Source organism: Desmodus rotundus, chromosome 4, assembly GCF_022682495.2.
Source record: "Desmodus rotundus isolate HL8 chromosome 4, HLdesRot8A.1, whole genome shotgun sequence".
Lineage (NCBI taxonomy): Eukaryota > Metazoa > Chordata > Mammalia > Chiroptera > Phyllostomidae > Desmodus > Desmodus rotundus.
Genome location: NC_071390.1, coordinates 67,769,400 through 67,793,173, shown reverse-complemented (window position 1 = coordinate 67,793,173; position 23,774 = coordinate 67,769,400). Strand labels below are relative to the sequence as shown.

Sequence of the window (23,774 nt, the reverse complement as noted above, 5' to 3'; positions counted from 1 at the left end):
GTTTTTTTAAATCCAATGAACTTTTCCCTTAATTCCAAACTCCTTACCTACATTTTGTTCTTATGAAAAGGGCCATTTTAAAATGGCATTTAAGACGTTGTTAGCATACAAACCGGCCGTTGAATAAAGTGCCCATAAAAGTTCAACCCATGTTTCTGCATATTGGGTCTGGTAGGTGACAGGCAGTAGGAACACTGGCTTTTCCGGTTTCAATATGGTGATATTACTGAGCATTTTCAAGTTCGCTTTCCAATTCCCTTTCCTATTGTAAGACTTCAGTCTTCAAAATGAGTAAGGCACTTTCCTACTCAGGCCCCAGAGGTCTTTTCCATAGACCCCTGTCATTCCCAAAGGACTTTCTGGTTCTGGATGCTAGAAGATCCACCCTCTCCTAGCGGTGGAATCCCTGGGCCAACCGCTGCCACTTGGTAGGGCTCCCACAATCAAGGCTACTCCTTCCTCAGGTGAATCTCAATTTCCTCCGTTTCTTCTGAACCTATGAGTGGACATTTTATTTCTTCAGATGCTCCACGCTAAAATTCTCATCTGGCTTAAAATCTTCCTTACCTTTTTGACATGAGAGCAAATATTAAATGATTGATTCACTAATGCAATCAAAACATTCATGTAGGCCCGCTGAGTACACACCGCTCTGGGTCAGGGTGAAGGGGTGCGGGTGTGCGTGAGCCTGCGAGACGGAACCCAGATAAGTAAGTCCTCCCCCTATTTTTCACGTGCTCTCAGGTGTACCAGGTGACCAAGGGAGATCACAACGCCTGCGCCTGTTACTGAAGCCGGCGGCGCTGCAGCCAGCTCCCTTCCCCAAGCTTACTTTCCCTTTGGGGTTCACGCTTGTAAGCATTTACATTCGTACAGTCTCCTCAAATACTTCTCTCTCCGAAACCTGTCTTTAAATGCTTGCAACTGCCTTACTACAGAGGCACTTCGCCAGGAGTGAAGCGCCGATGAGATACACGCCCGACCGGAATCCGAGTCCTCATTCACATCCGGGTCAAAGCTGGAAAGGCGGAGCTGCAACCTGCCCTCAAGCCAAGTGATCTTGCCGGCTTTCCCAATCAACTTCGGGGCTGGACGCGGGCGCCATTGGCTCCACCCCCGTCAGCAGGTCTGATCACTTTTTGGGGGCGGGCCCAAGACGCCTGCGCCTTTGCAGCTGCCGGTAGAGGTCCTCGGCTGCTGCTGTGCTGGCGTTTCTCTACAGTCTACTTCTTGGCCCTGTGGTGAGTGTCGGCGCGGCCTGGTTGAACGTCGGGCGGGTAGTGTTTGGGTCTCGCTCGGTGCCCCAGGCAGTCCTTGGTCTCCGGTCTCTATCACGGAACCCGGCTGCGCCGGAGGCCGGGACCCGGCCCTCCGGTCCTGCGCGCGCCCTCCAGGCCTGCTCACCTGCGGTCGGAAGTGACGTTGAGGCGAGCGCTCACCCTGGCAGCGGGGGCCGCAAACTCTGGCCGGGCTTGGGGTGGGTAAGCCAGCGAGGAGGCATCAACTTCTTGGCTTTGTGTCAGGACCCCGCGCGCAGGGGGTCAGCTTGGCCCAGTCTGATCTCGATTTAATACTAGAGTGGTAACTCTAGAAATTCTTGAAAAATAAAATAGGGCTAACTACAAGTCAGGTTTTGGGCATTGATGGTAGTCAATGTTGTGAAGGAGGATTGAATAGTCTGTTTGTTAGTGCTGTAACAGTGATTTCTTATGTAGCATCCATCTTCACTGCTGTCACCCTGTACCACGCTGCTGTCCCTTTTCACCCGTGTTTCCCATCATCATCTTGTTGCACTGTTTCCTCCAATCCATTATCGATGCAGTAGCCCGCAAACATCAGTTGGGTCGTGCTATCATCACCGTCTTTAAAACTCTTCAAAGTCACATACCATAGCACTTGTAGTAAAATTCAAGCTCACTTTTAACCCAAGCCCCCTGGACCTTGTCCTCACCTGCCCCTCGTTTTCACTTACTTCCGGCCCCTCAGCTTTGTGTATGCGCAGCCAAACCTCCAAACCAGAATCCAAGTCGTTCCACAGAAACCCCAGTGCTCAAAGGGGACCACAATGAAGATACTGTTTTTCCAGATGATTTAAGCCTTGCAGAACATTAGAAGATTTGCAGATGAATGAAGTCTTTATCAGGTTCTTTAATTCAGTATTTATGTAAAATAAATTCTCACTGTGCTCACTTCTTCCATTCTCCCAAATGCACCAGTTTTTACCAGCCTTAGAAATTACACATATTGTTTCTTTGCAAAAAACGTTCACTCTACTTGTGCCCTGATTAACTCTTACTCATTCTTCAGATACTGGCTTAAATATCACTTTATCAGAGAGGCCTCCCTGACCTCACACCCATCTTCACAGTGTTAATTAATTAGGTTCCTCTGTTGTTTTGTCATAAGGAATCTTGTGCTCTCCTTTTATAGCAGTTACCACAATGACATTTGTGTGGGTGTGTGTACAGGATGGGGCAAAAGTAGGCTTATAGTTGTGAGTGCATGAAATAGTTTATTCATGTATTATATATTTTTCCATATGAACAACTGTAAACCTACTTTTGCCACCCTTGTATATTTTTTATATATAATTCTTAACGTATGTGTCTTCTCCTAGAGACTAAGCCCTATGGGGACTGAAACTAGCACATTGCCTGGTGTAGTTGACCTCAGTAAATATTTGTTGAATGGATGATTTATTTCACTTCTGAATCTCTTAACCTTCTAATGAGAATCTTCTGGTTTTTAACTCTCACTCTAGGAATTGTGTTCTTTGGTCCACAGACTCCCACCAAGTAGCTTTTTGATGTCTTCTTTTAGTTCTTCATTCTTCCTTCCTCCCTGTCTTCCTGGTTTTTTTGCCCTTCCTCCTCTAGTCCATTCTGGCTTTTTTTTTTTTTTTTTTTTTTTAAATCTACCCAGCTTGGATCCCAGGGTCAGTAACTTGAAATGTTCTCTTCCTTAGCATCTTTCTCACACACCCATCTGTCCTTTTGCTACTTCTGCTCTGAAAACCCCAAACAGTGGTATCTCCCCTGGGATTGTTAATTACTGAAGAAAGAAATTTTACAGCCTTGACAATTGTTAACAGTGGTTAGTGATCTATGGTTTTGGGTGTCCAACATTAGATAGGCCCTCCACACCTGTCACCATTGTGTGTTTCCAATCAGCTTTTCTCTTCTACAGGACATTTATTCCAGATTCTTACTCTTCTTCATCCCCGATCCCAAGTCTGTCGCCTGACTCATGAGATGCCCAAACTTCTACCTGATTTAAGGTTCACCTCAGCTTCTCTCCTCTGTACTCCAATTTAAGTACATCAGAAGCCAGAATCGGAGAAAGCCGTGCTGTGCCTTTTGTTTAATTCTACTTTTATCTTTTCCTGTTTCTGACTTTTGCACAATCTTCTGTGTAGGGTATCTCCCTACTCCCTCTCCAGTTATTACATTTTATAGTTTTTCTTGACCTAATTTTCCTCTCCCAACCCATTATTTTATCATTCCAGATGTTTCTCTTCCATAGGAAAGATCCTTAGAGGGTAGGCTACCCACTTGTGGCCTCTGTTTCCTCACCTACTCATTTCTTCATTCACTATATTTGGTTTGTGTACCCGTTGCTCCACTGAAACTTTTTTTTTACTGAGATAACTAGGGATCTGCTAATTCCAAATTCTCTGGACTCTTAGTTTCTTTATGTGAACTTGCCATATTCTTTTCTTTTCTTTTTTAAAAGATTTTATTTATTTATTTTTAGAGAGGGGCAGGCTGGGGGAGAAAGAGAGGGAGAGAAATATTAATGTGTGGTTGCCTCTCATACACCCCCTGCTGGAGACCTGGCCCACAACCCAGGCATGTGCCCTAGACTAGGAATCGAACCAGTGACCCTTTGGTTCTTAGGCGGGCACTCAATCCTCTGAGCCATACCAGCCATGGATATTTTCCACTTTTAACTATTCCCTCTTCCTTTTCTGTTAGAAGTTTTTTGCAAACATCATTATTTTAACCTCCTCTTTATTCTACAATATTATTACTTAGTATATTTGGTTGAATTAATGTCTTTTTAGCTGAAAAAGAAATCCTAGCATACATACAAATAAGAAAAATGAAGATGATTGTTAAGTTCCAGCTAGTATTAAGAATCTGAGGCAGAATCCTGCCTTCTCTGTTGAAAGGGGAGACTAGTTAATGATGGTGCGCTAAGCTAATTCTTTCTCCTGAAAATATTCAGAAGGACAAAAAAAGGAGGAACTTTCTTACTCAGTTGTTCACTTTTAATAACCATTTCAGTGTTAGTTTCCTCTTACCCTCTGAAAGGATCTCTGGTACTTGTCATATCTTTAGGGTTTCTGGCTGTTCACTCTAGTGATGTGTCCACATTTCTTTCTCCTGAGTCCAGATTTGCACTTGTGACTGCATCCTGGAATGTTGCTGGCAGTTTGTAAGCTCCTTACCAGCCCATCTGCCTGGTCTGTCTGCTTTCTTTTCAGAAATTTCATTTTTGTGATTGTATTCACCAGTGACTCAGTTGTCCAGGCCAGATTTGTTATTTCAGACTCCTCTGTGAATCTTTCTTTCAGCATATATTGAGCACTTCCTGTGTATTAGACCCTGGGCCAGGTGTCCAAATCTTAGCCTGTACATGTTTTTTGAGCTCCGCACCCAATGCTGTCTCATCTTCTGTTTTCACGTGGCCTCTTGCCCATGTCTCTTCTACAGATTTGTCCCACTGTGTTGTTTTTGACACTCTCCTTCTCTAGAGAGTGAGCCTTTCAGGGCAGGGTGATGCTAAAAGTTCTGGCATCTTTCCCAGTGCATGGCCTCTGAGATCTTTTTGTTTAATGAGGAATGAGTGGGGCTTAGTGGGGGAACTTGTGGTCATTTCATAGAAACAAAGTTTCATTGCTGAAGGAAACCTTAGTTTATTCAAGTTAAATTAAAAGCAGGGCTATCTCTTGGTCATTGTGTTGCTTAATAATCTATTTATTATAATTAGGCAGGCAATATAGTGAATACTTTTTCATTCAGGAGTTCCTGACTACTTGAAATGTGAAAGTTTCTCTTTATTCTTCCTTGTGCTTTCTGCTTCCCACTCCCACCTATTGTAGGTTTAGTGTGTATCTCTAGATCATTTTCAACGCATTCTGTACATACAGATACAAATAAACAGTTTTTTTCAACATGAATGTGTTTAGACTATGTGGCTTTTTTCAGTTTACAAGACTTATATCAGTACCACCAAATGTGCTTAATACCTACATTAAACTATTCAACATGCCACAATAAACATGCTTGTACATAGGTATTTCTCTGGAATAAACACCCAGTCGTGTACATTTTAAACCTTAATAGGTATTGCTAAGTTGCCCTCCAAAGGAGCTTTACTAATTTATAATCTCACTAGCATTGTGTGAGGGTGTATCTTTTTTGTCTATAATGGGTAGTATCCGATTTTATGTTTTTGCCAACCTGCTGGTTGAGAAATTATATCGCACATTGAAATGGAGTTATTTTTTTAGGATATTTAAATTTTTCTGAGATTCTGATTTGGGTGGAGCTATGATTATCTCTTGTTCAGAGTTTTCTGTTTATTAGAGTGCATGTTCAAGCTGAAAGTTTCTAGTGTCAGATTCATATAAAAGCTCTCTTATATCACTAAATCTATATATTACAGTTGATCATACACTGTAATGTAAATCATTTGTGCCATAATGCAATGAAGATGCTAACTTGGAGAACATCAGTCAGATGACTTCAATTGATTTGGGGCAGACTCTAGGTGTCACTCAGGATTTTGGTTACCAACTTTTTTAGCTGGCTACCCAAATGTCCTCTGTTGATGATGCTGCATTTTTTCTTCTGGGTTTTCCTTTTGGTCAGTTTTTCTTATTATGAGAACTCAAGAAGATATATAGCTTTAAAGAAAAATCATACTTTGAAACTTCAATTTGTATGATTGAAGGATTGTTACTTGATCTTTTGAGAAATCAGTCTGCTTCATAAAATATTTAAGAAACTATATAACTATCAATTCTATATAACCAAAAGGCTTATTGAAAAAATATTTTCCTTTTAGGTAGTCTGAGGAGGATGTCAAATGAGAGAAGCCCCCACTCAAGTCAAACTCAGGAGCAAGACTGTTCACAGAGTCAGTATGTTGGTGATAATGAAGAAATGCCAATCAAGCAAAAAAATGAAGGTGATGCACAGATGGAAGACAGCCTCCCTTCCTGTTCCTCTCCAACTGAGCCACCCACTTCTGCTGGGAGGTGTCCATCAGAAGTTCCGAAGAGAAGGCCTGCCTTGCTGCACATCGACAGACGTCAGATCCAGGCAGTGGAGCCAAGTGCGCAGGCCTTTGAACTGCAGGGGTTGGGTGTGGACGTCTATGACCAGGACGTGCTGGAGCAAGGTGTGCTTCAGCAGGTGGACAGTGCCATTCATGAGGCCAGCCATGCTGCCCAGCTTGTTGATGCAGAGAGGGAGTATCAGTCAGTCCTAGATGACCTCACGTGAGTTGGACTGTCTTCTCTCTAATTGCAGACCTGTGTTTACATATGATGGAGAAATTCAGGTAATAGCTGTAGTATTCCAGAAATATTAGGAGATTTATAGGATTTCTTATTTGGGGGATAGAGTTAGTAAGGGCCATCATTGACCTTGTGTTTGAACCTTAGTCCCTTCCCTCTAGAGCAGCATTGTACATTGTAGTTAGGGTCTCAGTCCAGCTTACAATAGTCTGTTTATGCATAAGGTCTTGGGGAGAAGTGACCCAGAATGACCCAGAACTCACAAGCATATGCACAAAATTGTTCTCAGGTGAAGTATACCTACAGTTCTCATGTGTCCTACTCTAGATATCGGAACACATCTGTCCCTTCACATTTTTCTCTGTCCTATAATTTCTTTCCAGTGTCTTGTCTCTAAACCAAATATCAGTCTTTTGGTAATTTTTCAGATTTTGCATTTCTAGAAATGAGAAACATCTTTCTGCTTTTTCTTTTTTCTCTCCTACTTTTGACTTTGAGGGAAGATGGAGTCTCATGGAGATTTCATTTTTGTTTTAGAGGAAACACCGACTTGGGCTCTGTTGAGCATAGCACATTGGTAGAGATGGGACAGGCCCTGGACCTGGACTAAATGGAGGGTGGAGGGTGTGAAGGACTAGGTTCGTTCTCCATTGCCAGTCTTCCTTCCCTTGGCCATGTTTTAGGCAGTGTCAGGCAAGCAAGAAAGATGATTGAGTGGAGGGATGACTCAGTCTTAAATGGGGGTGGATGGGGGAGGGGAGAGGAAGGAGGAACATGGAACTGTTGGCAAGTCCCTGTGGAAGGCTGTAGTACAGGTGGCTATTGGCACTTAAAAGACATGTTTTCTGGTGTGTTCTCAAATAGGTGTAGTCTGACCTTAGGTGTGAAGACCTTGACCCTTTGTAATGAACATACCTTTTACATTTGACCTTAGAAATGTGTCCAACTGCTTACTGAAGTGACAGTGCTGCAGAGTCACAAGGCAGGTTAACACTAGACGGATGGTGACATGTCGTGTTTAGTCTGACAGTAACTTGCATTGATAACATCCTTTTATGCTGAGATCCATAAAGGATGCAGCAGCAAATTACACAAGTGTCAAGACTGAATTTGTGTTTTGAAAATTGGGAGCTATAATTCAATGGTGTAAAATAATCCTATTTTAGGAACAGTGTATTATAAATTAATTTTTTCCCCTTTGCTCCACATAGGGTAGTACTATAGCAAATATGTCTTCTAGTCTCATGTAAAAGAAAAATATTGTCATAGATGTCTGACTTATATAAGAAATGTTTAAGCATTTTTAGTACTTTTCCAAACTTTGGAAGATTTCCATAATGGGCTTGTTGATAATGGGGATAGGCTGTGCATGCTTAAGGCAGGGGTTATGGGAAATCTTTATACTTTTCTCCAATTTTGCTGTGAGCCTAGAACTGCTCTAAAAAATAGTCTTAAAAAAACCATATGTGCATTTTTTTCATATTAAAAGACAATTTATTGCACATTATTTTTAGCACAGTCTCTGGAATAAAACAGACACTTAAAATGCTTATGGAATAAACTAATCTGATTATAAAGCAAGATGAACTGATTTAAATAAGTCAGATAAAACACTAGTAGTCATCTTAAACTTCTAACAGCCCTTCAAGTTCTATTTGTGGCCAAGAAGAATATTCATTCTGGTTTAGTTTCTTTTATCTTAGTTAATAAGAAGTAAAAGGGACATGTTTTTCATATTTTTCTCTTTATATTATATTACTAAAAATGTTACCAGTGTGGAAAATAGATATTTTGTCTTTTTTTTCAGGTCATGTACGACATCCCTAAGGCAAATCAATAAAATTATTGAACAACTTAGCCCTCAAGCTGCCACCAACAGAGACATCAACAGGAAACTAGATTCTGTAAAACGACAAAAATATAATAAGGTGATTTGAAATAACCCTTGGAAATGTCACTTAAAATTTAGACATCATTTAGACTCATTTAATATTTAGAAAGTATTCTGAGAAGTACTTATAAGATGTGAAGCAAATATGTATAGTAGGAAATTTTGAGGTTTATTTTTTGTTTAATTTTTCAGCTGTTTCTCTTTAATATCCTCTGTTAAAGAATATTTTTAAAAACACACACAGACATACATGTATACATATATACATATTTTAGAGAAGGTTCTGCTTTTATTTTGCATGACTCCTCACTCGTGTACTTTCATAGTCTTTGCTCCACCCTTTTCTTTTACCTAGCTCAGGCTTCTGTTTCGTATGCTGGCCTCTGGTCAGTCTCCTTGTTTTGTATGAACTTTTTTTTTTTTCCTGCTTGGCTCCTGCTTAGCTTAAGCACTGATTGTTTACACTTTATTTCATATTGATACAGTCATCAGCCCTCGCACACTCAGGCTCACTGTTCTGAGAGGCTGGCCTTAGGTATTACATTCATCACCCAGCCACATTGTGTCTGCATTTAGAGTTGTAAAACTTAAGGGTAGGGAATACATGTTACTTACGACATTGTTTTTATAAGATTTGAAACACTTTTTAGAATTTACATACAGTTTATTGAAATAACATTGCAGAAAATAGGAATGACTAGTTTTGATCATTTTTTTCCTACCATTCAAAATGACTAACATGTCCTCGAGCTTGCAGTTGATTCACTGGAGTGAGTAGAGTCTGTGCATCTTTCATTTAAACTATGCTAGTGGGGATGTGTATAGATTTAGTTCTTCCTTTTGCTTTCCACTCACCACTCCATTATCTTTACCACCCATATTCTCTCACTTCCAGAATAGTAACCCATAAGTCACAGTTAGGAGTGGCTTGAGGTATCTGTTGGTATTCCCAAATCAGAGAGGGAGCTCCTGGCCTCTTGTGGGAGCATGTGAATTAATGTGTAGAGACCGTCTCTGACCTTGGGCCTCTGGTAGGCTGGAGTTTCAAGGAAAGGAGAGCATCATACTTTAGGCTGCTTTAGGTAATAGTCCAACTCAATTATATATTCCTGTCTTTCTTTAGCAGCTCTTTGATATTTAGACATAGACTATTCAGAGAGAAAGGCTGTTTTAAATTAGATTGTGCTGAGAAAGACTGCAAGAGAATCCAAATTACAAGTCATTCTAACATGACCTTTATATGCAGGATTTCCCCTTTCCTCACATTTGTATTTGGTATTTAAACCTTCTTGACCTTGGGAGGAATCAGGTACTAGAGGCCTAGTTAATTGGTGAGGCCCTAAGAATGACCTTATCTGAGCTTTGGTGATATAGAGAGTGATAAGACAAAGAGGAGTCTGGGGTGAGTGGGGTAAAAGGATATGTCAAAATATATTTTCCTTTTAAAATTTTGTGATTGGGTAGAATACTATAATGGACAATCATAAATAATGGTAGGTTATCAAAGGAGACTGACTTTTTCAACTTTTGAACATTCATTTTTATGTTTCTTATCTCTGTAGCCTATTGATTGAATAGCCCATTGGCTAATAAGGTCCAGAACACAAAGAAGTATGGTGATTTACCCAGTTGTGATGGGGGAACCAAGAGGAGCAGTTCCACCTCCCAAATCAAGGAGAGTCAGTACATGTGAACATCAGTACTCGGCACATAGAAAGTTGTGTCAGGAGAGAGGGTAGGGACAGGGATGCCTGCCTGTTAAAAATGCTTTGAGGTCTACTTCCTGCTAGGAAAATGGCAGTTGCTCAAATAAGGTTCTCTGTAGTAATAGTAATGTATGGAATTTGTTTTATTTTTATTTTGCTCTTGATTAAAGTTTTTAAATTTTATAATGCTGTTTTATATTTACCAATAAATCACTACATTGCTGTTTTGTGTATTATTCAATATTTACCATTTAAGGAACAACAGCTAAAGAAAATCACAGCAAAACAAAAACGTCTCCAGGCCATCCTTGGAGGAGCGGAAGTAAAAGTTAAAATAGATCGTGCCAGTCTGGAGGAGGAGGACACAGGTGACGATACTGGGCATGGTGTCTCTGTGTTGTTGAATTGATGTGTGATGCCTGTAGTTAGTCCTGACCTAGGTTTTGCGAAAAATATATTGCTTTGCCGTAGTGTCAAAACTGATTTAGGAAAATTTTATTCTTTACATCTGCAGAACCAAATCTCTTAATTTAGGGAGTGAAAGTAAAATTTTAAGTCAGTCAAATGTTGACTGCTGGTGCACATTTAGTATTATGTTTAATAAATTAGATATCTTAAAATTTCTATATAGTTAATTTCATAAAGATGACTAACATCTTGATTGAATTACATTTTGTAAGCCCAGCATCATGGATCAGCATTTATAGAATTGCTTTCTTTCTGAGACATATTTGACAGGTTTTACAAACATCAGTTCTGTTGTTTAAGAAGAGACGCCTTCATTCCAGTTATACCATGGCCATGATTTTACTTAAATCACTGCCTTGGATGGCCATCTTTAGGAATACCTTTTGAAAAAATGAAGTATCTCTGTAGTCAGTGGGTGTATATGTGTGTTTAGAAATTATTGGTAGCTGTTCATTCATTTACTACTCAAAGTAAAGGTGAAGGCTTCTTAGCATTTAAGCTCTTCCAGCAAATGTTTTCTACTAGCTCCAGAAATTTATTCAATAAGACAAAATTATGAAGAATTAATTGAGGCAGTAGAGGAAATATTAGATACGCTTCTAAAGCTGTTGTTGAGGTACCATATTTCTCATTGGTAACAAATAAATGGGGGGCACAAACTGTGATAGTGGATCAGAAGACTTGGTATTGTAATAATGTCAGTTTTATCCATCTATAGTTTCAGTGCTGCCCCAATATAAATTTCTAGGGGGCCGGTTGAGGAAGAGGATATGAGGTGGGAAGTATAGGGTATAACATAGGAAAATATTTTCATGACCTTGAGGCAAAGACTTTATGAGACACAAAAATGCTCACTGTGAAAGAAAAGTTCTGGTAAATTAATTATGTTACAACTAAGTTCTGGTAAATTAATTATGTTACAACTAAGAACTTCTGTACGTGAAAAGGTAACATTAAGAGACTGAAAAGTGGCAGAGTGGGAGAAGATATTGCCAATACATGTATCAGTCAGAGGACTTGAATCCAGAATGTAAAAAGAACTAGAAGTCTATGTTTTTTTAAAGGCAGACCACCTATGAGAGAAGTGGACAAAAGACTTGAACATATTTTTCAAAAGAGGTTATCCAAAAGATCAATAAATCTATGAAAAGTTACCATAGTTCAGTAGTCATCAGGGAAATAAAAATTATGACTTAAAGTGGTACTACTATGTGTCAAACAGAGCAGATAAAATGGAATGGCAAGAATGTGGACCAGTTGAGATTCACAAACACTATTGGTGGAATGTAAAATTGGTGGGCTCATTTTGGAGAACTGTTTGGTAGTATCTACTAAAGCTTAACATAACCAAAGAATTGTAAGCATAGTACCAAAGGATATGTGCCACAGTATTCATAGCAACATTATTCCTAGTAGCCAAAACTTGGAAACTACCCACCTGTCCGTTAATTGTGGAATGGAAAGACTGTAGTATGGGTATGTAATTGAATTCTAACAGCAGTGAGAATCAACAAACTGCAACTATATTCAACAAGTGTAAATCTTATAAGCGTAATGTTTAGTAAAAGAAGCCAGACATAAGAGTATGAACTTTTCCATTTACATAAAGTTCAAAGTCAGGTATACTTGTCTTTACTATTGATAGGTCATTATCTTGAGGTGGGGTAAAGGCTTGGAGGCGTCAAGAAGGGCACATTTTAGGGTGTTAGTAATGTCTGTTTCTTGATCTGGATGCTGGTGTATGTGTATGTCTTTTCCTGAAAATTCATTGAGCTGTACATTTAGGATTTGTGCACTTTGTGATTTTTTTTTTCTTTTTAGTGCAGATCTAATGAGAAACTGGCCATGGTATTATTGGCCTATAAGAAATGTAGAGTTTAGAATATGGACTTCTACTGTTAAGCCTTACTTCTTTTGGTATTTTGGTGATGGGTAAAGTGATCTTGCCAGAGATTATTAATTTCAATTAACAAAGAAGGATGATTTCTAGGTCACCTTATAATTGTTATGGCATAGCTTCCAATTTTAGTCCATCCCTTTAGTCAGTTAACTTCATATATATAGCCCAGTGCTGTCCAGTAGATTTTTCTGCAATGATGGAAAAGGAGTCTGTGTTGTCCAGCCATATGTGGCTATTGAGCACTTGAAATATGGCAAGTGCAACTGAGGAACTGAATTTTGAACTTAAATTTAAATAGCCATACAATGACTATTATATTGGGCAGTGCAGATCTAACATTTATATTTCACCTTTAGGTGATTCTTTAGATGTCTGTTTTCAGTTTTATTGTGTCTTGAATTTAGGTCCACCTGAATGCTGGTTTAGCGATCACATGGCAGTTTGGGAGATTGCTTCCTCCTGGGTTACTCTTTAACTGATAAGGAAACATAGCTAAATGTATCTATCTATTTTATGTTACAAATGACTAGTTCTGTCTTTGGATGCACAAGATTATAGTTATAATGCAATATTCTGGAAAAAGTTACTGAGAGATCTCCTTTTTGAACAGGAGTATATTGAAGGTGGCATGATGAATGCTATAATAAATTTTACTCTGTTCTTCATAGATAATATGCTTTAGTACATTAATGATATATTTTTTAAAATGAGTTATTTGTAGGTACCTACTATTTATTGAATAAGTGAATATATTCCTGGGAAGTGTTACGCTAGTGCCCAGTGTATTGTTATCCCTCTTTCAGAAGCGGGGCCATCCTGTCTCAGCAGCATGTTCATGCCTGCTCAGGAGATTGTTTGGGAAGAACTCATCCGCACCGGCCAGATGACACCTTTTGGTACCCAGATTCCTCAGAAACAGGAGAAAAAGCCTAGGAAACTAATGCTCAATGAAGCATCAGACTTTGAAAAGTATTTGGCAGATCAAGCAAAACTGTCTTTTGAAAGGAAGAAGCAAGCTCGTAATAAAAGGGCAGCTAGAAAAACTCCAGCCATGGTCACTTCTGAGCTCAGTCCAATGGTCAGTGAAAACAAACCAAACAGTAGAAGCAGCATTCTCTCGAAAACAGACAAGCGCTTGAAAAAACACATAAGGAAACTCCAGAAGAGGGCTCTTCAGTTCCAGGGGAGAGTGGGATTGCTGAAGGGAAAGAGACACTTGGAGTCTGATGTGAGGCCAAAAGAAGAGGGAGACTCTGAGGGTGAAGAGTCAGAGTACTTCTTACCCACTGAGGAGGAGCCGGAGGAGGCAGCAGGGGTTGACCTGTCTGCAGAAGGCACTGACTCTGAACTGGGGCCTGTGCTCAAGCGCCGGAAATGGCAGAAAAGAGTCACAGTGCAGGAGACTGATGATGACTTTTTTCCAAGTTTTGGGGAAGAATCTGAAGCTACCAAAGGAGGAGGAGGTTGGAAAGTAGTGAGATGCCGAGACGATGGAGATGAAGATTATTACAAACAGCGGTTAAGGTCAGTCTGCAGAGATTATTATAAACAGATTGTAATTCTTGATTTATCTTAGGCAGCAGGTGTATTAGTAAATGAGAGTTCTAGATCCAGCTTAATATATTACACCGTCATGTATTCAAAGGTTGGACTTCTGCAGCCTTAGCCTTTTAGAATCATCAAAGCCCCTGAGTTCTTGATGGAGATGATCCAAAATGCTTCTATTTCTGGATCTTCACTCAGATTTGGGGGCAAGTCTACAAGAAAAGCCTTGGGGGAAGGGCTTGGACAAGAGGGAATGCAGAGGCCTTATCCATGAACTGTGTAAGGGGTTGTGCTGAGACAGGGTTAGGAGAAGGAAAAGGTTGACTTAGGCAGTGTTTGCTAGATGGTTGGTTTTTTCTTTTGAAGCACTAAAGTAATTTTAGAGAATTTTCCTTCAAATAAGAGGCAAAATGCAAGCTTTAGCATGTGAAAGAAATGAGCTTGGTTTCTAAAAGTAGTTATCTATAGGATTATAAACCACTGTTGTGCTAGAAATGTACTTTGTATGCACAGCATACCTTTCCTGTTCACTATCATTTTTAATATTAGAGACATAGCTTGGCTTTTATTTCCCTGACTTTGTTAGTATATGATGCAAATAAGATACAAAATAAAAGGGAAGGTGAATGTGTTCCTTCTAAAGTCAATTGCATGTTGCCACACATTTTCTGTGAGCCAATGACAGTGTATGCTGCAGGTTTCTCCACTATTTCTCCCTGAGCATAGCACTGCCGCCTCTCCAGTCTCTCCAGTCTCTCAGTGTAGCTTACTAAGAGCACCAAGAAACTCACAGTGTAGAAGAATCAGATTAACAGATTACTTTTTAAATATTTGCTCTCAGGGTGGCTTTTTTCCCAGTCATCAACAGGTTTTTCTTATTTCTCAAGGTAGGGAGACCTAGTTTATTGTATTTATTTGTAGCTTTCCACTGACCTGATAGCTTTTCTTTTTTTATTTAAAAATGCTGATGATTCACATCCAGACTGCTACATCCTCTTAAAAGAGGATGCAACATAGTTCTTTTCACAAATAATTTGAGGATCTAGACCTCAATCCAATTGTGTAGAGCTGTTACACTCACATTGTAGTAGTGCCTCCAGTAGTATCATAATACATAGTTGAGTGGTTTAAATTTGTCATTTCTCTCTGCAATTTTAAACCTATTTTGCATATTTGATATCTGAAATTTTTGAGGGGTATTGCTCAATACTCTTGAACAGTGAGCAGTGTCAGTCTTTTTCTTAACTAGTATAGAGAATTAATAAAAGTGTTAATGTCAACATATTGATTAAATGGAACAATATATTCTTCCCATTAAATTGGATCAATATTAAGTATATTTTAAATAATCAGTATTTTGATCAAGAGAAATTTGTTTTAATTGAATTTTAAATAATGGGTTTAAATTCTGACTTTTTCTTAATAATGTTAAGATTGTAAAACAATATTTTCCAAAGCCGTAGTCAGTTTTTTGCTAAAGTTACTGTAAAACCTCAAATGAATTTCAAAAATGTCAATAACTTAATTGCCACCAAAATACTATAGCTCTTAAAACTGTGTGGGTGTAGTTAAACTGTTAAAGGCCGTTACCGTTAAGGCTGTTAAACTGCAGATGTCCACATTGACATGTTTGTACATCTCCCTTGGTATTCTTCGAATTGAGGATGTTAAAAATAAAATACTCAGGATTTAGAAGCATATTGAGAACATTTTAGAACTGCCAATCGCTATATTTTGTTGCTGCTTCTTGATCTTTGTAGACAGATTGAAGTCATAATGGTATTCCCTTGAGTAAAGAAAAAGACTGTAGGATTTCTTATTTTAGTAATGGTATGATGGTAGGTGATCAGAAAAAGCCGCATATAGTTTGCAGCATAGGAAATGGGGTTTTTTTTAATGCTTAAAATTTAGGAATATGTACCAAGGATAGTCACGCCCCCACCATTTTTTTAAAATACAGAATTTTATGTAGAAACTGCTTAATATAGAAAAAAAACCCTGTCTTGAAAGACCAGATGGAAAACGGGTCTCCAATAAAATGGAATTTTAGGACAACAAAAGTCTAAACATAGCACCACTGTTCTTGAACAATGGCTAGTTACTTGCATTTTTGGCATTGTTAGTCACTGAATCTGGGTTTCCTCTGAATTCCACGCAGAGCATGCGCTACACAACAATTTATCTTAAAATACCCGCTTTCTACGCACATTTTTGGACATGCTAGCACCAGAAACAAATACATCAGGGGCCGAACAGTCTCAGTAGTGGGTGACACATTTTGCAGAATTCCGCCAAATGAACTGAATAGGCTGTGGGCAAAGCAAATGAGAGAGTGTAAAGGAGTGGAATATTTTAAATATAATAATTCAGATACGGAACTGTATTTTCTGTAAAAGAAACTTAACATTTAGTAACATGCTAATGAATTTTATCTCCAAAGAGATTAGTGCATTGGTAAAGTATTCCTATAGCAGTGGAGAGCTGTGGAAATAGGTACCAAAACACCAGCCTTGCAGATCCCAAGGTAGCGACAGCCTTCACTTAACACTCCTTTTGTCAAAGGTCCAGAAAGAACTTGCAGAATGATCACCTGCCTGCTGAACTTCCACTCTATGCAGCAAACTTTAAGGAGCCAAAGAGGAATCCCCTGTGGCTAAGGGGAGCAAGAAAGAGAAACATGTTAAATGTAAACTTAGAAGACATTAAAATGGGACACAACCCTATTCAGATCCTAGAGTTAAAGCAGATACATACACAATAAATAGAAATTTCAAGGGTAATTGGAAAGGTTTTCACAGAAATGCTCAATGAAAATCAAGCTATTGAACTCAAATATCTCGGGGCTGAATCACCCTCTTTTCATTCAGGCAACAATGCCTCTTGCTTCATAGTAGAGATGCAGTTGCTCAAGGACACCAAATGGCTTTCCAGAACAAGCTTTTAAACTTTCCTTCTGGGCCAAGGTTAAGTCTATGAAGATTCAGGCAGCCCTGCAAGTCCTGTGAATAGCAGGTTCCAAAGTTCCAAGGTCTGGCCCTTCCTTCACAGATACAAGAGCAACATACTAACTCTCCTTTCAGGTTACATTTTATGTTTGGAAATATGGAAGCATATTTTAAAAGGTATTTATTTATTAAAATGTTCTCTGCCATGATTATGTATTAGTTCAAAATTCAGGTTAGTCTTTATGTTTCCCTACTAAAGTCTCCACCTCAGCGTATCAGATAAACAACTTCTTCAGCAGTCAGTGTTACCAGCGTCCCTACCGTAAGCCCCGTGGTCAGCCTTTTTGTTTCCAGGCTGAACCAGCTGGATGTTCATAATGCTCTGCTGCAAGGGGAAAGCTCCTAACTCAAACTTACTGGAAAAGGAATGAAACTTCTGCAAAGTGCACTTGAAGAAAAGGTACTTTTTTTCTTTTGAAACCAGTGAATCTTCTAAGAGTACCGAGAGGATATTTCACAGTTAAGTGCATGATGTAGAGTGAAGAGTTTGGATGTTCTCCTGGTCCAGGCTGCTAATACTCTTCTTGTGTCTTCTATGGGCCCCCTTCGTCAGGTATCACAAAGCCTTCATCTGTGGCATAGAGAGTGTCGACAATCCTTTGCAATACAAGGTTGTTTCCCCTCTCCTTGCACATCAATTTTACATTCCTCAGCTTTCCAAGGTAGAAATTGCTGTCCTCCTCCAAGTCTTTGATGGTAAGTTTCAACACATTGAGCTGCATCGGTTTGGCTGCTTTGTCATCCCCGTTGCCCACACCAGGATTCCTTGGCACCACACCTGGGCCAGCCGTGGGGGCTGCAGTAGTTCTGTTTGTCTCAGTGGGCCTCTGTGGAGGCAGCTGCAGTGCTGCAACTGAGAGGTTTCTTGGGTTTGTTCAGAGCTGGAGCAACAAGGGAGGGAGCCACTGCTGTTATTTGACCTTATCTGGCAGCTACAGGACTTTTCCATCATACTTTACATCCAAACCTTCTTGAACCACTGAAGGAATTCAAAATTTTCCTGAAACTATCCTTTTACTAATTTGTCCACAGGAATTACTTGTCAGTACCCATCCTCTTAAAAACTGCTTGTATTTTGAAGTTGTCGATGTATTCATGTCCTAACTTAGCTTGCAATACCACTTTTTTAAGGCAGTGGAGTCAGGGAACAGCATGTTCATAAGCTGACAGTAGGCAGCCCCTGAGCACAACTGTTGGATCTTCGTCAGGTTCAACTGCACAGGCTCATTGATCCAGGCCAGCATGTCACGTCCACTTAGGTTATTGTTCATGACTGATGCTGAGTATGTGTTCACTGCCATCTTCATTCTTGGCAGAACCGTGCTGCCGGTGCCTGGCTGCAGTTCCGTCTTGGTCTTGTTTTAACGACCCAACCCTGCTCGATGACCTCACACACACCCGCCTTCTCCCCATTACATGCCAACTTCTAGGCACATTTTTGAACTTAAGTATGTATTATAGCCCTGTTAATTATAATGTTCTTTTAAATTCTTAAAAGTGAAAGTGGGTGACTCTAGACATCTTTATTCCCTCAGATTGTATCATAGGTCTCATTAGCTCTGGGTTAATCCTAGCTAGCTACCTTTGTTTTTAGCCGATGCTTAGTGGGAATTTGCTAGCAGCTCTCCTCTACAGTTTAACCTTTTCTGGGACTGGATATTAGCACTTAACGATCCAACTTTCTGATTCAGCCCAAGACCTTAGATCAATCAGTCTTTGTAGTTTTAACCATTTCTTAAACTGCCCATGTATTTTGCCTTTCCCACATTTTTAGCCTGCTTCCTTTGCTGCACTAAATTGCTCTCAGAGGCTGTCTCTTCAGTGGTCTTCACTGATTTTCCTATCTCGTAATGTGTCAGGATGGATGAGCATTTCTTAGAAGTAAATATTCGGTCAGTTCTTTCAAAACATCCATTATTTCCTAATTTTAATTTTGTGGTACCAAAGTTTCCATGAAGGTGTGGTTCTTAGTAGTGAAATTTAGCTCTTAAAATTTACTGCTGTTTTGGAAAGCTTGAGTCTGGGAGCTCCAGGAGCCAAAAAAAGACTTAATACAAGTAACACATTTTCAGCATTTGAGTGACATGTGTCCCTGATGTACACGTACATGTCTCTTATCTAGTCCAGTTTGTATAGCCAGGACAGCCCTTTAGCGGCCTAGAAAACCACATGTTCCAAGGTGTGCATTTCTCCTCAAGGTGATCAAAGATCAGGGGTCCTTGTGACTTCTGTTGTTGACTCAGTTCAGGTCAGCCGCCGCTGCTTTGTATTTGCTCTCAATGCATGAATGCATGTCTGCATTGGAGGACTAGCTTCTAGGGTTTTCAGCAAAGAACTTGGAGTATTTTAGGGAACGTGTGTATAGATAGGACCTAACCATTGCGAGGGAAATAATGAATTCAGACCAGGTATTTGGGGAAGAGTTGGTTGGCAGGTTCATCCCAGCACAGGGCCTTGTCTGATGGCTACTTCAGATACTCTGATATGGACCTTAGGATGCAGGTCAAATCCTTGCACATTTGCCCATAACTTCAAGTGCATCATTGGAAAGGAAAATGCTTTCTTTGCTTGGAGGCACATTCTTTCCTTAGGACTCTCATTAGATTGCCTTGGATATTGGTGTGGTCATGGTCTGCAGAGGCTCAGTTTCTAAGCTGTCTGCTTAGAACAGGGAGGGCAGGGAGGGCAGAAGCCCTCACCTTAGTGTATGGAAGCAGCAGCATTCATTGCAGCTGTTTGCCAACCTTGAGATAGAACACAAGAAATGTCACCAAGTCTTGTCTCTTTCCCAGTAGCAGTCAGCACTACATGGGTCAGACTTGGGGCATAGGTCAGGTTACATCTTGAGTGAGAGGACGCACTTTCAAATGAGTTTTGTCTTGTGTTGGTGCTACTAGAGTTAGTGTTTATCATTTGGCTTAAACCCATACTCTGAAGCTCTTGTTACTATTTCCATTTGTCAGCGATTATTGTTTAACTTGCTAACCTAACAGCCTGTATTTCCTTGGCAGTGAGCATAGACCAAAGCAAAGGTTCCCAGTCCATAGGCTGACTCTGCAGAATCACCTGCGAGCCCCACCCTTGGCGGTGTGGATTCAAGAAGTCTAGTGTTGAGCTTCCAGGCAATAGTTTTCAAAAGCTTTCCCAGGTGATTCTAATGCAGTGTCAAGTTTGGGAACCAGTTGATGTATGTAAGTAGATTTATGTGTTATTTTCTTTTTTGAGGCTGTAGCTTCTGGCAGATTCAGTTTGTACATCAGTTTTTCTAAAATTCTTTTATGTACCCTGAAAATTGTGTCTATATAGGAGAGGTTTTGGAGAGGACCTTTGGGGCAATTCATTCAGTTAAATGCCGTACATAGTAGATCATCTGGTTCTTATTAGGGTGTTTGCTTCAGAATCACCTGAGGAGCATCATCAGGGCTCAGCCTGGAGCATCTGAGGTAGCAGGTCAGGGACAGGAGGAGCTGGGCCCTGCTCTTGCACTTTGACTGAGTTACCACTAATTCTGAGGTGAGGTTGGTGTCATTCTTCATTATCATAGGCCCTTAATGTTCCCAATTAGGAAACCTTTGAGGCAATTGGACTGAATTGTTAAGGATGTTGCAGTTTGAGAATGTAATGGTCTCAACTCTAGCACCACTCCCTTTCCCTTCACCCCCTCCAGTCACTGAAACTCAGTAGATCATAGAATCAACTCTTTTGTAGGTGGTGCCTGAGTCTCCTCAGGTTATTTGGTACTTTGGGCCAAGCTGCTGAGATCACAGCTTGAAATTAATTTGAGTTGGTACCTTCAAATGGTTTGAAGGCTTCCCTGCCGTCCCTGCCTTTCACTTTTGATGATTCCTTGTTTTTTGAATAATAAAATTATAAGAGGAAAAAAACTACCTACACCTTTTAAAAAAAATTTCAATGACAGTTTATATTTAATATTATATTACTATAGTTTAGGCATAGAATATAGTGGCCAATCATATACTCCACAGAGTGGTTCCCCAATACTTCAAGTACCTAACCCATACACAGTTATTACAGTATTAATGATCACATTCGCCGTGCTGCTATGTACATCTTGGTGACTGTTCTGTAACTACTAACTTGTACTTCTTAATCCCCTTGCTTTTTTTACGCAATCCTCTACCCCTCTGGCAACCATCAGTTTGTTCTCTGTACCTGAGTCTGTTTCTGCTTTGTTAGTTTATTTTGTTCTTTAATTCCACGTAGGAAATCATGTGGTATTTGTCTTTCTCTGACTTATTTGACTTCGTGTAATATCCTCTAGGTCCGTCCATATTGTGGCAAAGAGTTAAGATTTCATTCTTTCTTAACAAGCTATAGAAATGATCCCTGAAAGTATAGTCTTTCATTCTTTTTTATGGCCAAGTAGTATACATCACAACTTTTTTTATCCATTCAGCTATTGATGGGTACTTAAGCTGCTTCCAAATCTTAGCTACTGCAAATAACTCTGCAATGAACATAGGGGTGCATATATTCTTTTAAAGTAGTGTTTTGGTTTTCTTTGGCTATATACCCAGTAGTGGAATTGCTGTGTCATAAGGCAGTTCCATTTTTAGTTTTTTGAGGAACCTCCACACTGTTTTTCAAGTGGTTGCACCAGTCTTTATTCCCACCAACAGTGCACAAGGGTTCTCTTTTCTCCACAATCTTGCCAACACTTGTTATTTGTTGATGTATTGATGATAGCCATTCTGACAACCTATACCTCTTTTTCTACGTTTTATTCTAGTCTTTGATTCAATATATACAAAGCTTTCAGTTGCTATAATTGTTGTAGGAAGTACAAACACTTTATCTTGGCCCTTTCAAGTTGATCAGCTTGCCCATGATCTCACTGTTAGGAGGTAGAACTGGGATTGGGAGCCAGGACAGTATTGTGTAAATAGCAGTTTCCTTCCACTTGTGAAATTATGTGGAATGTGCAATATCTAGATGTGACCACAAGGTGGTGCCAAGAGTCAGCACATAGCTGCCTTCACCTTCCTGTCTAGAAAGCAAACTAAACTGTGTTGGATGGGCATTTGGGGAAAGTACTAGAGTCTAGACCTGACAGGTTTGGTGTGGAGATGGATAGAATTTGCCTCATGGTCTGGTGTAACCTGAATCTGTAGCTTTGATGCCTGCTGATGTAACTGATTTTTGATACATTTTTGCCTTAAAGATATTTCTTTTCTTCTGCCCTACTTTTCACTTTATTTTACAAGAATAACTTTGAGCTAAAAAGGACCGATGACTCCATTATGTAAATCTTACAGAATACCTTCTAATACTCTGTAAGCCTTAATCATTTAGGAAAACAATGTTTTCATTGTCCTCCCCCTTGAGCATTGGGGCTTTTGTGATCAGGGGTGAGTCAGATCCTGGTTTAGAGGGCTGTACTATATACATGCCTAATTCTAGAAGGGGAACACTCAGCATTTTCAGATGCTGAGAGGGGTCATGCTAAGTAGGATAAATGTTGAAAAAAGTCCTTTGGATTTGGAAATTTGGAGGACTCAACGGCCTGAGCAAGGGTGGTGTCACTGGGGGATGAGAGAAGGTTGTACGAGAACAACAGTGATAGCTGACATTATTGAATGTTTGCCACTAGGCAGTGCTGCATGTTATGTGAGTTCATTGGTTTAATCCTCACACCTCCCTAGGAGATAACAATCTGAGTCCAAAAAGTGGAAGTGATTCGGGGTCTGAAGGTAGTTTGGGTCAGGTGGAAGGTATGCATCAACTTGGTCTGGTGTGGTGCACTCAGAAGAGCATTGCCTCAGCAGCCGGTTCTCCCACCCCTTCATGGAGGCAAAGGGCACACCTGCCCATTCCCCTCAGCAATGCTGCTAAGACCATGGTCCCAAGAACCACTCTCCCAGCTGCTCTCTCCATTTTATTGTCTTCTTGGAGCCTCTTTCTCCTTCTCCTTTTCTTCTCTTGCCTAGAAGTGCCTCCCTTTGCACTGGGGTTGCCCTGTTTGTCCTTCAGTTGGAGTTTTGTTTGCACTAGATGAAGATTCAGCACCTTCAGGTGGCACTTAGACAAAGGCCAAATTACATAGTGGAGCATGATTTGCTTGTACCTTTAAACACACACAAACACACACACAACTGAACCTGATTTTTAAAAAATATATTTTATTGATTATGCTATGACAGTGGTCCCATTTCCCCCCTTCACTCCCCTCCACCCTGCATACCCCCACCCACCCACATTCTCCCCCTATAGTTCATGTCCATGGGTCATACATATAAGTTCTTTGCCTTCTACATTTCCTATACTATTCTTAACCTCCCCTTGTCTATTTTCTACCTACCATTTATGCTACTTAGTCCCTGTACCTTTTCCCTCCTCTCTCTCCATCCCACTCCCCTGTTGATAACCCTCCATGTGATACCATTTCTGTGATTCTGTTCCTGTTCTAGTTGTTTGCTTATCACTTTTGTTTTTGTTTTAGGTGTGGTTGTTAATAACTGTGAGTTTGCTGTCATTTTACTGTTCATATTTTTAATTTTCTTTTTCTTAGATAAATCCCTTTAACATTTCATATAATAAGGGCTTGGTGATGATGAACTCCTTTAACTTGACCTTATCTGAGAAGCACTTTATCTGCCCTTCCATTCTAAATGATAGCTTTGCTGGATACAATAATCTTGGATGTAGGTCCTTGCCTTTCATGACTTGGAATACTTCTTGCCAGCCCCTTCTTGCCTGTAAGGTCTCTTTTGAG

The 23,774-nt window shown here is 40.0% G+C and overlaps 1 protein-coding gene and 1 pseudogene across 7 annotated transcripts in view; one reads left to right on the top strand and one right to left on the bottom strand.

Moving 5' to 3' along the window:
- The first annotated feature begins 750 nt into the window (after window positions 1-750).
- Window positions 751-23,774, top strand: part of ERCC6 (ERCC excision repair 6, chromatin remodeling factor) — a 111,167-nt gene continuing 88,143 nt past the window's right edge. For 2 of the 7 annotated variants that reach the window (XR_008426581.2, XM_053922052.2), the window contains exons 1-5: window positions 755-1,241; window positions 6,073-6,508; window positions 8,334-8,454; window positions 10,380-10,491; window positions 13,295-14,015. Coding sequence is in view for 6 of the 7 variants with exons in the window: in XM_053922052.2 (XP_053778027.1) it covers window positions 6,087-6,508; window positions 8,334-8,454; window positions 10,380-10,491; window positions 13,295-14,015 (1,376 nt within the window). In the remaining variant the exon portion in view is untranslated. Of the gene's footprint in view, window positions 1,242-6,072; window positions 6,571-8,333; window positions 8,455-10,379; window positions 10,492-13,294; window positions 14,016-23,774 lie in introns of those variants that run through there. The other 5 variants (XM_053922051.2, XM_045195949.3, XM_053922050.2 and 2 more) reach the window with 5 other exon arrangements.
- LOC112305616 (microtubule-associated protein RP/EB family member 1 pseudogene) lies at window positions 14,024-22,324 on the bottom strand (annotated as a pseudogene).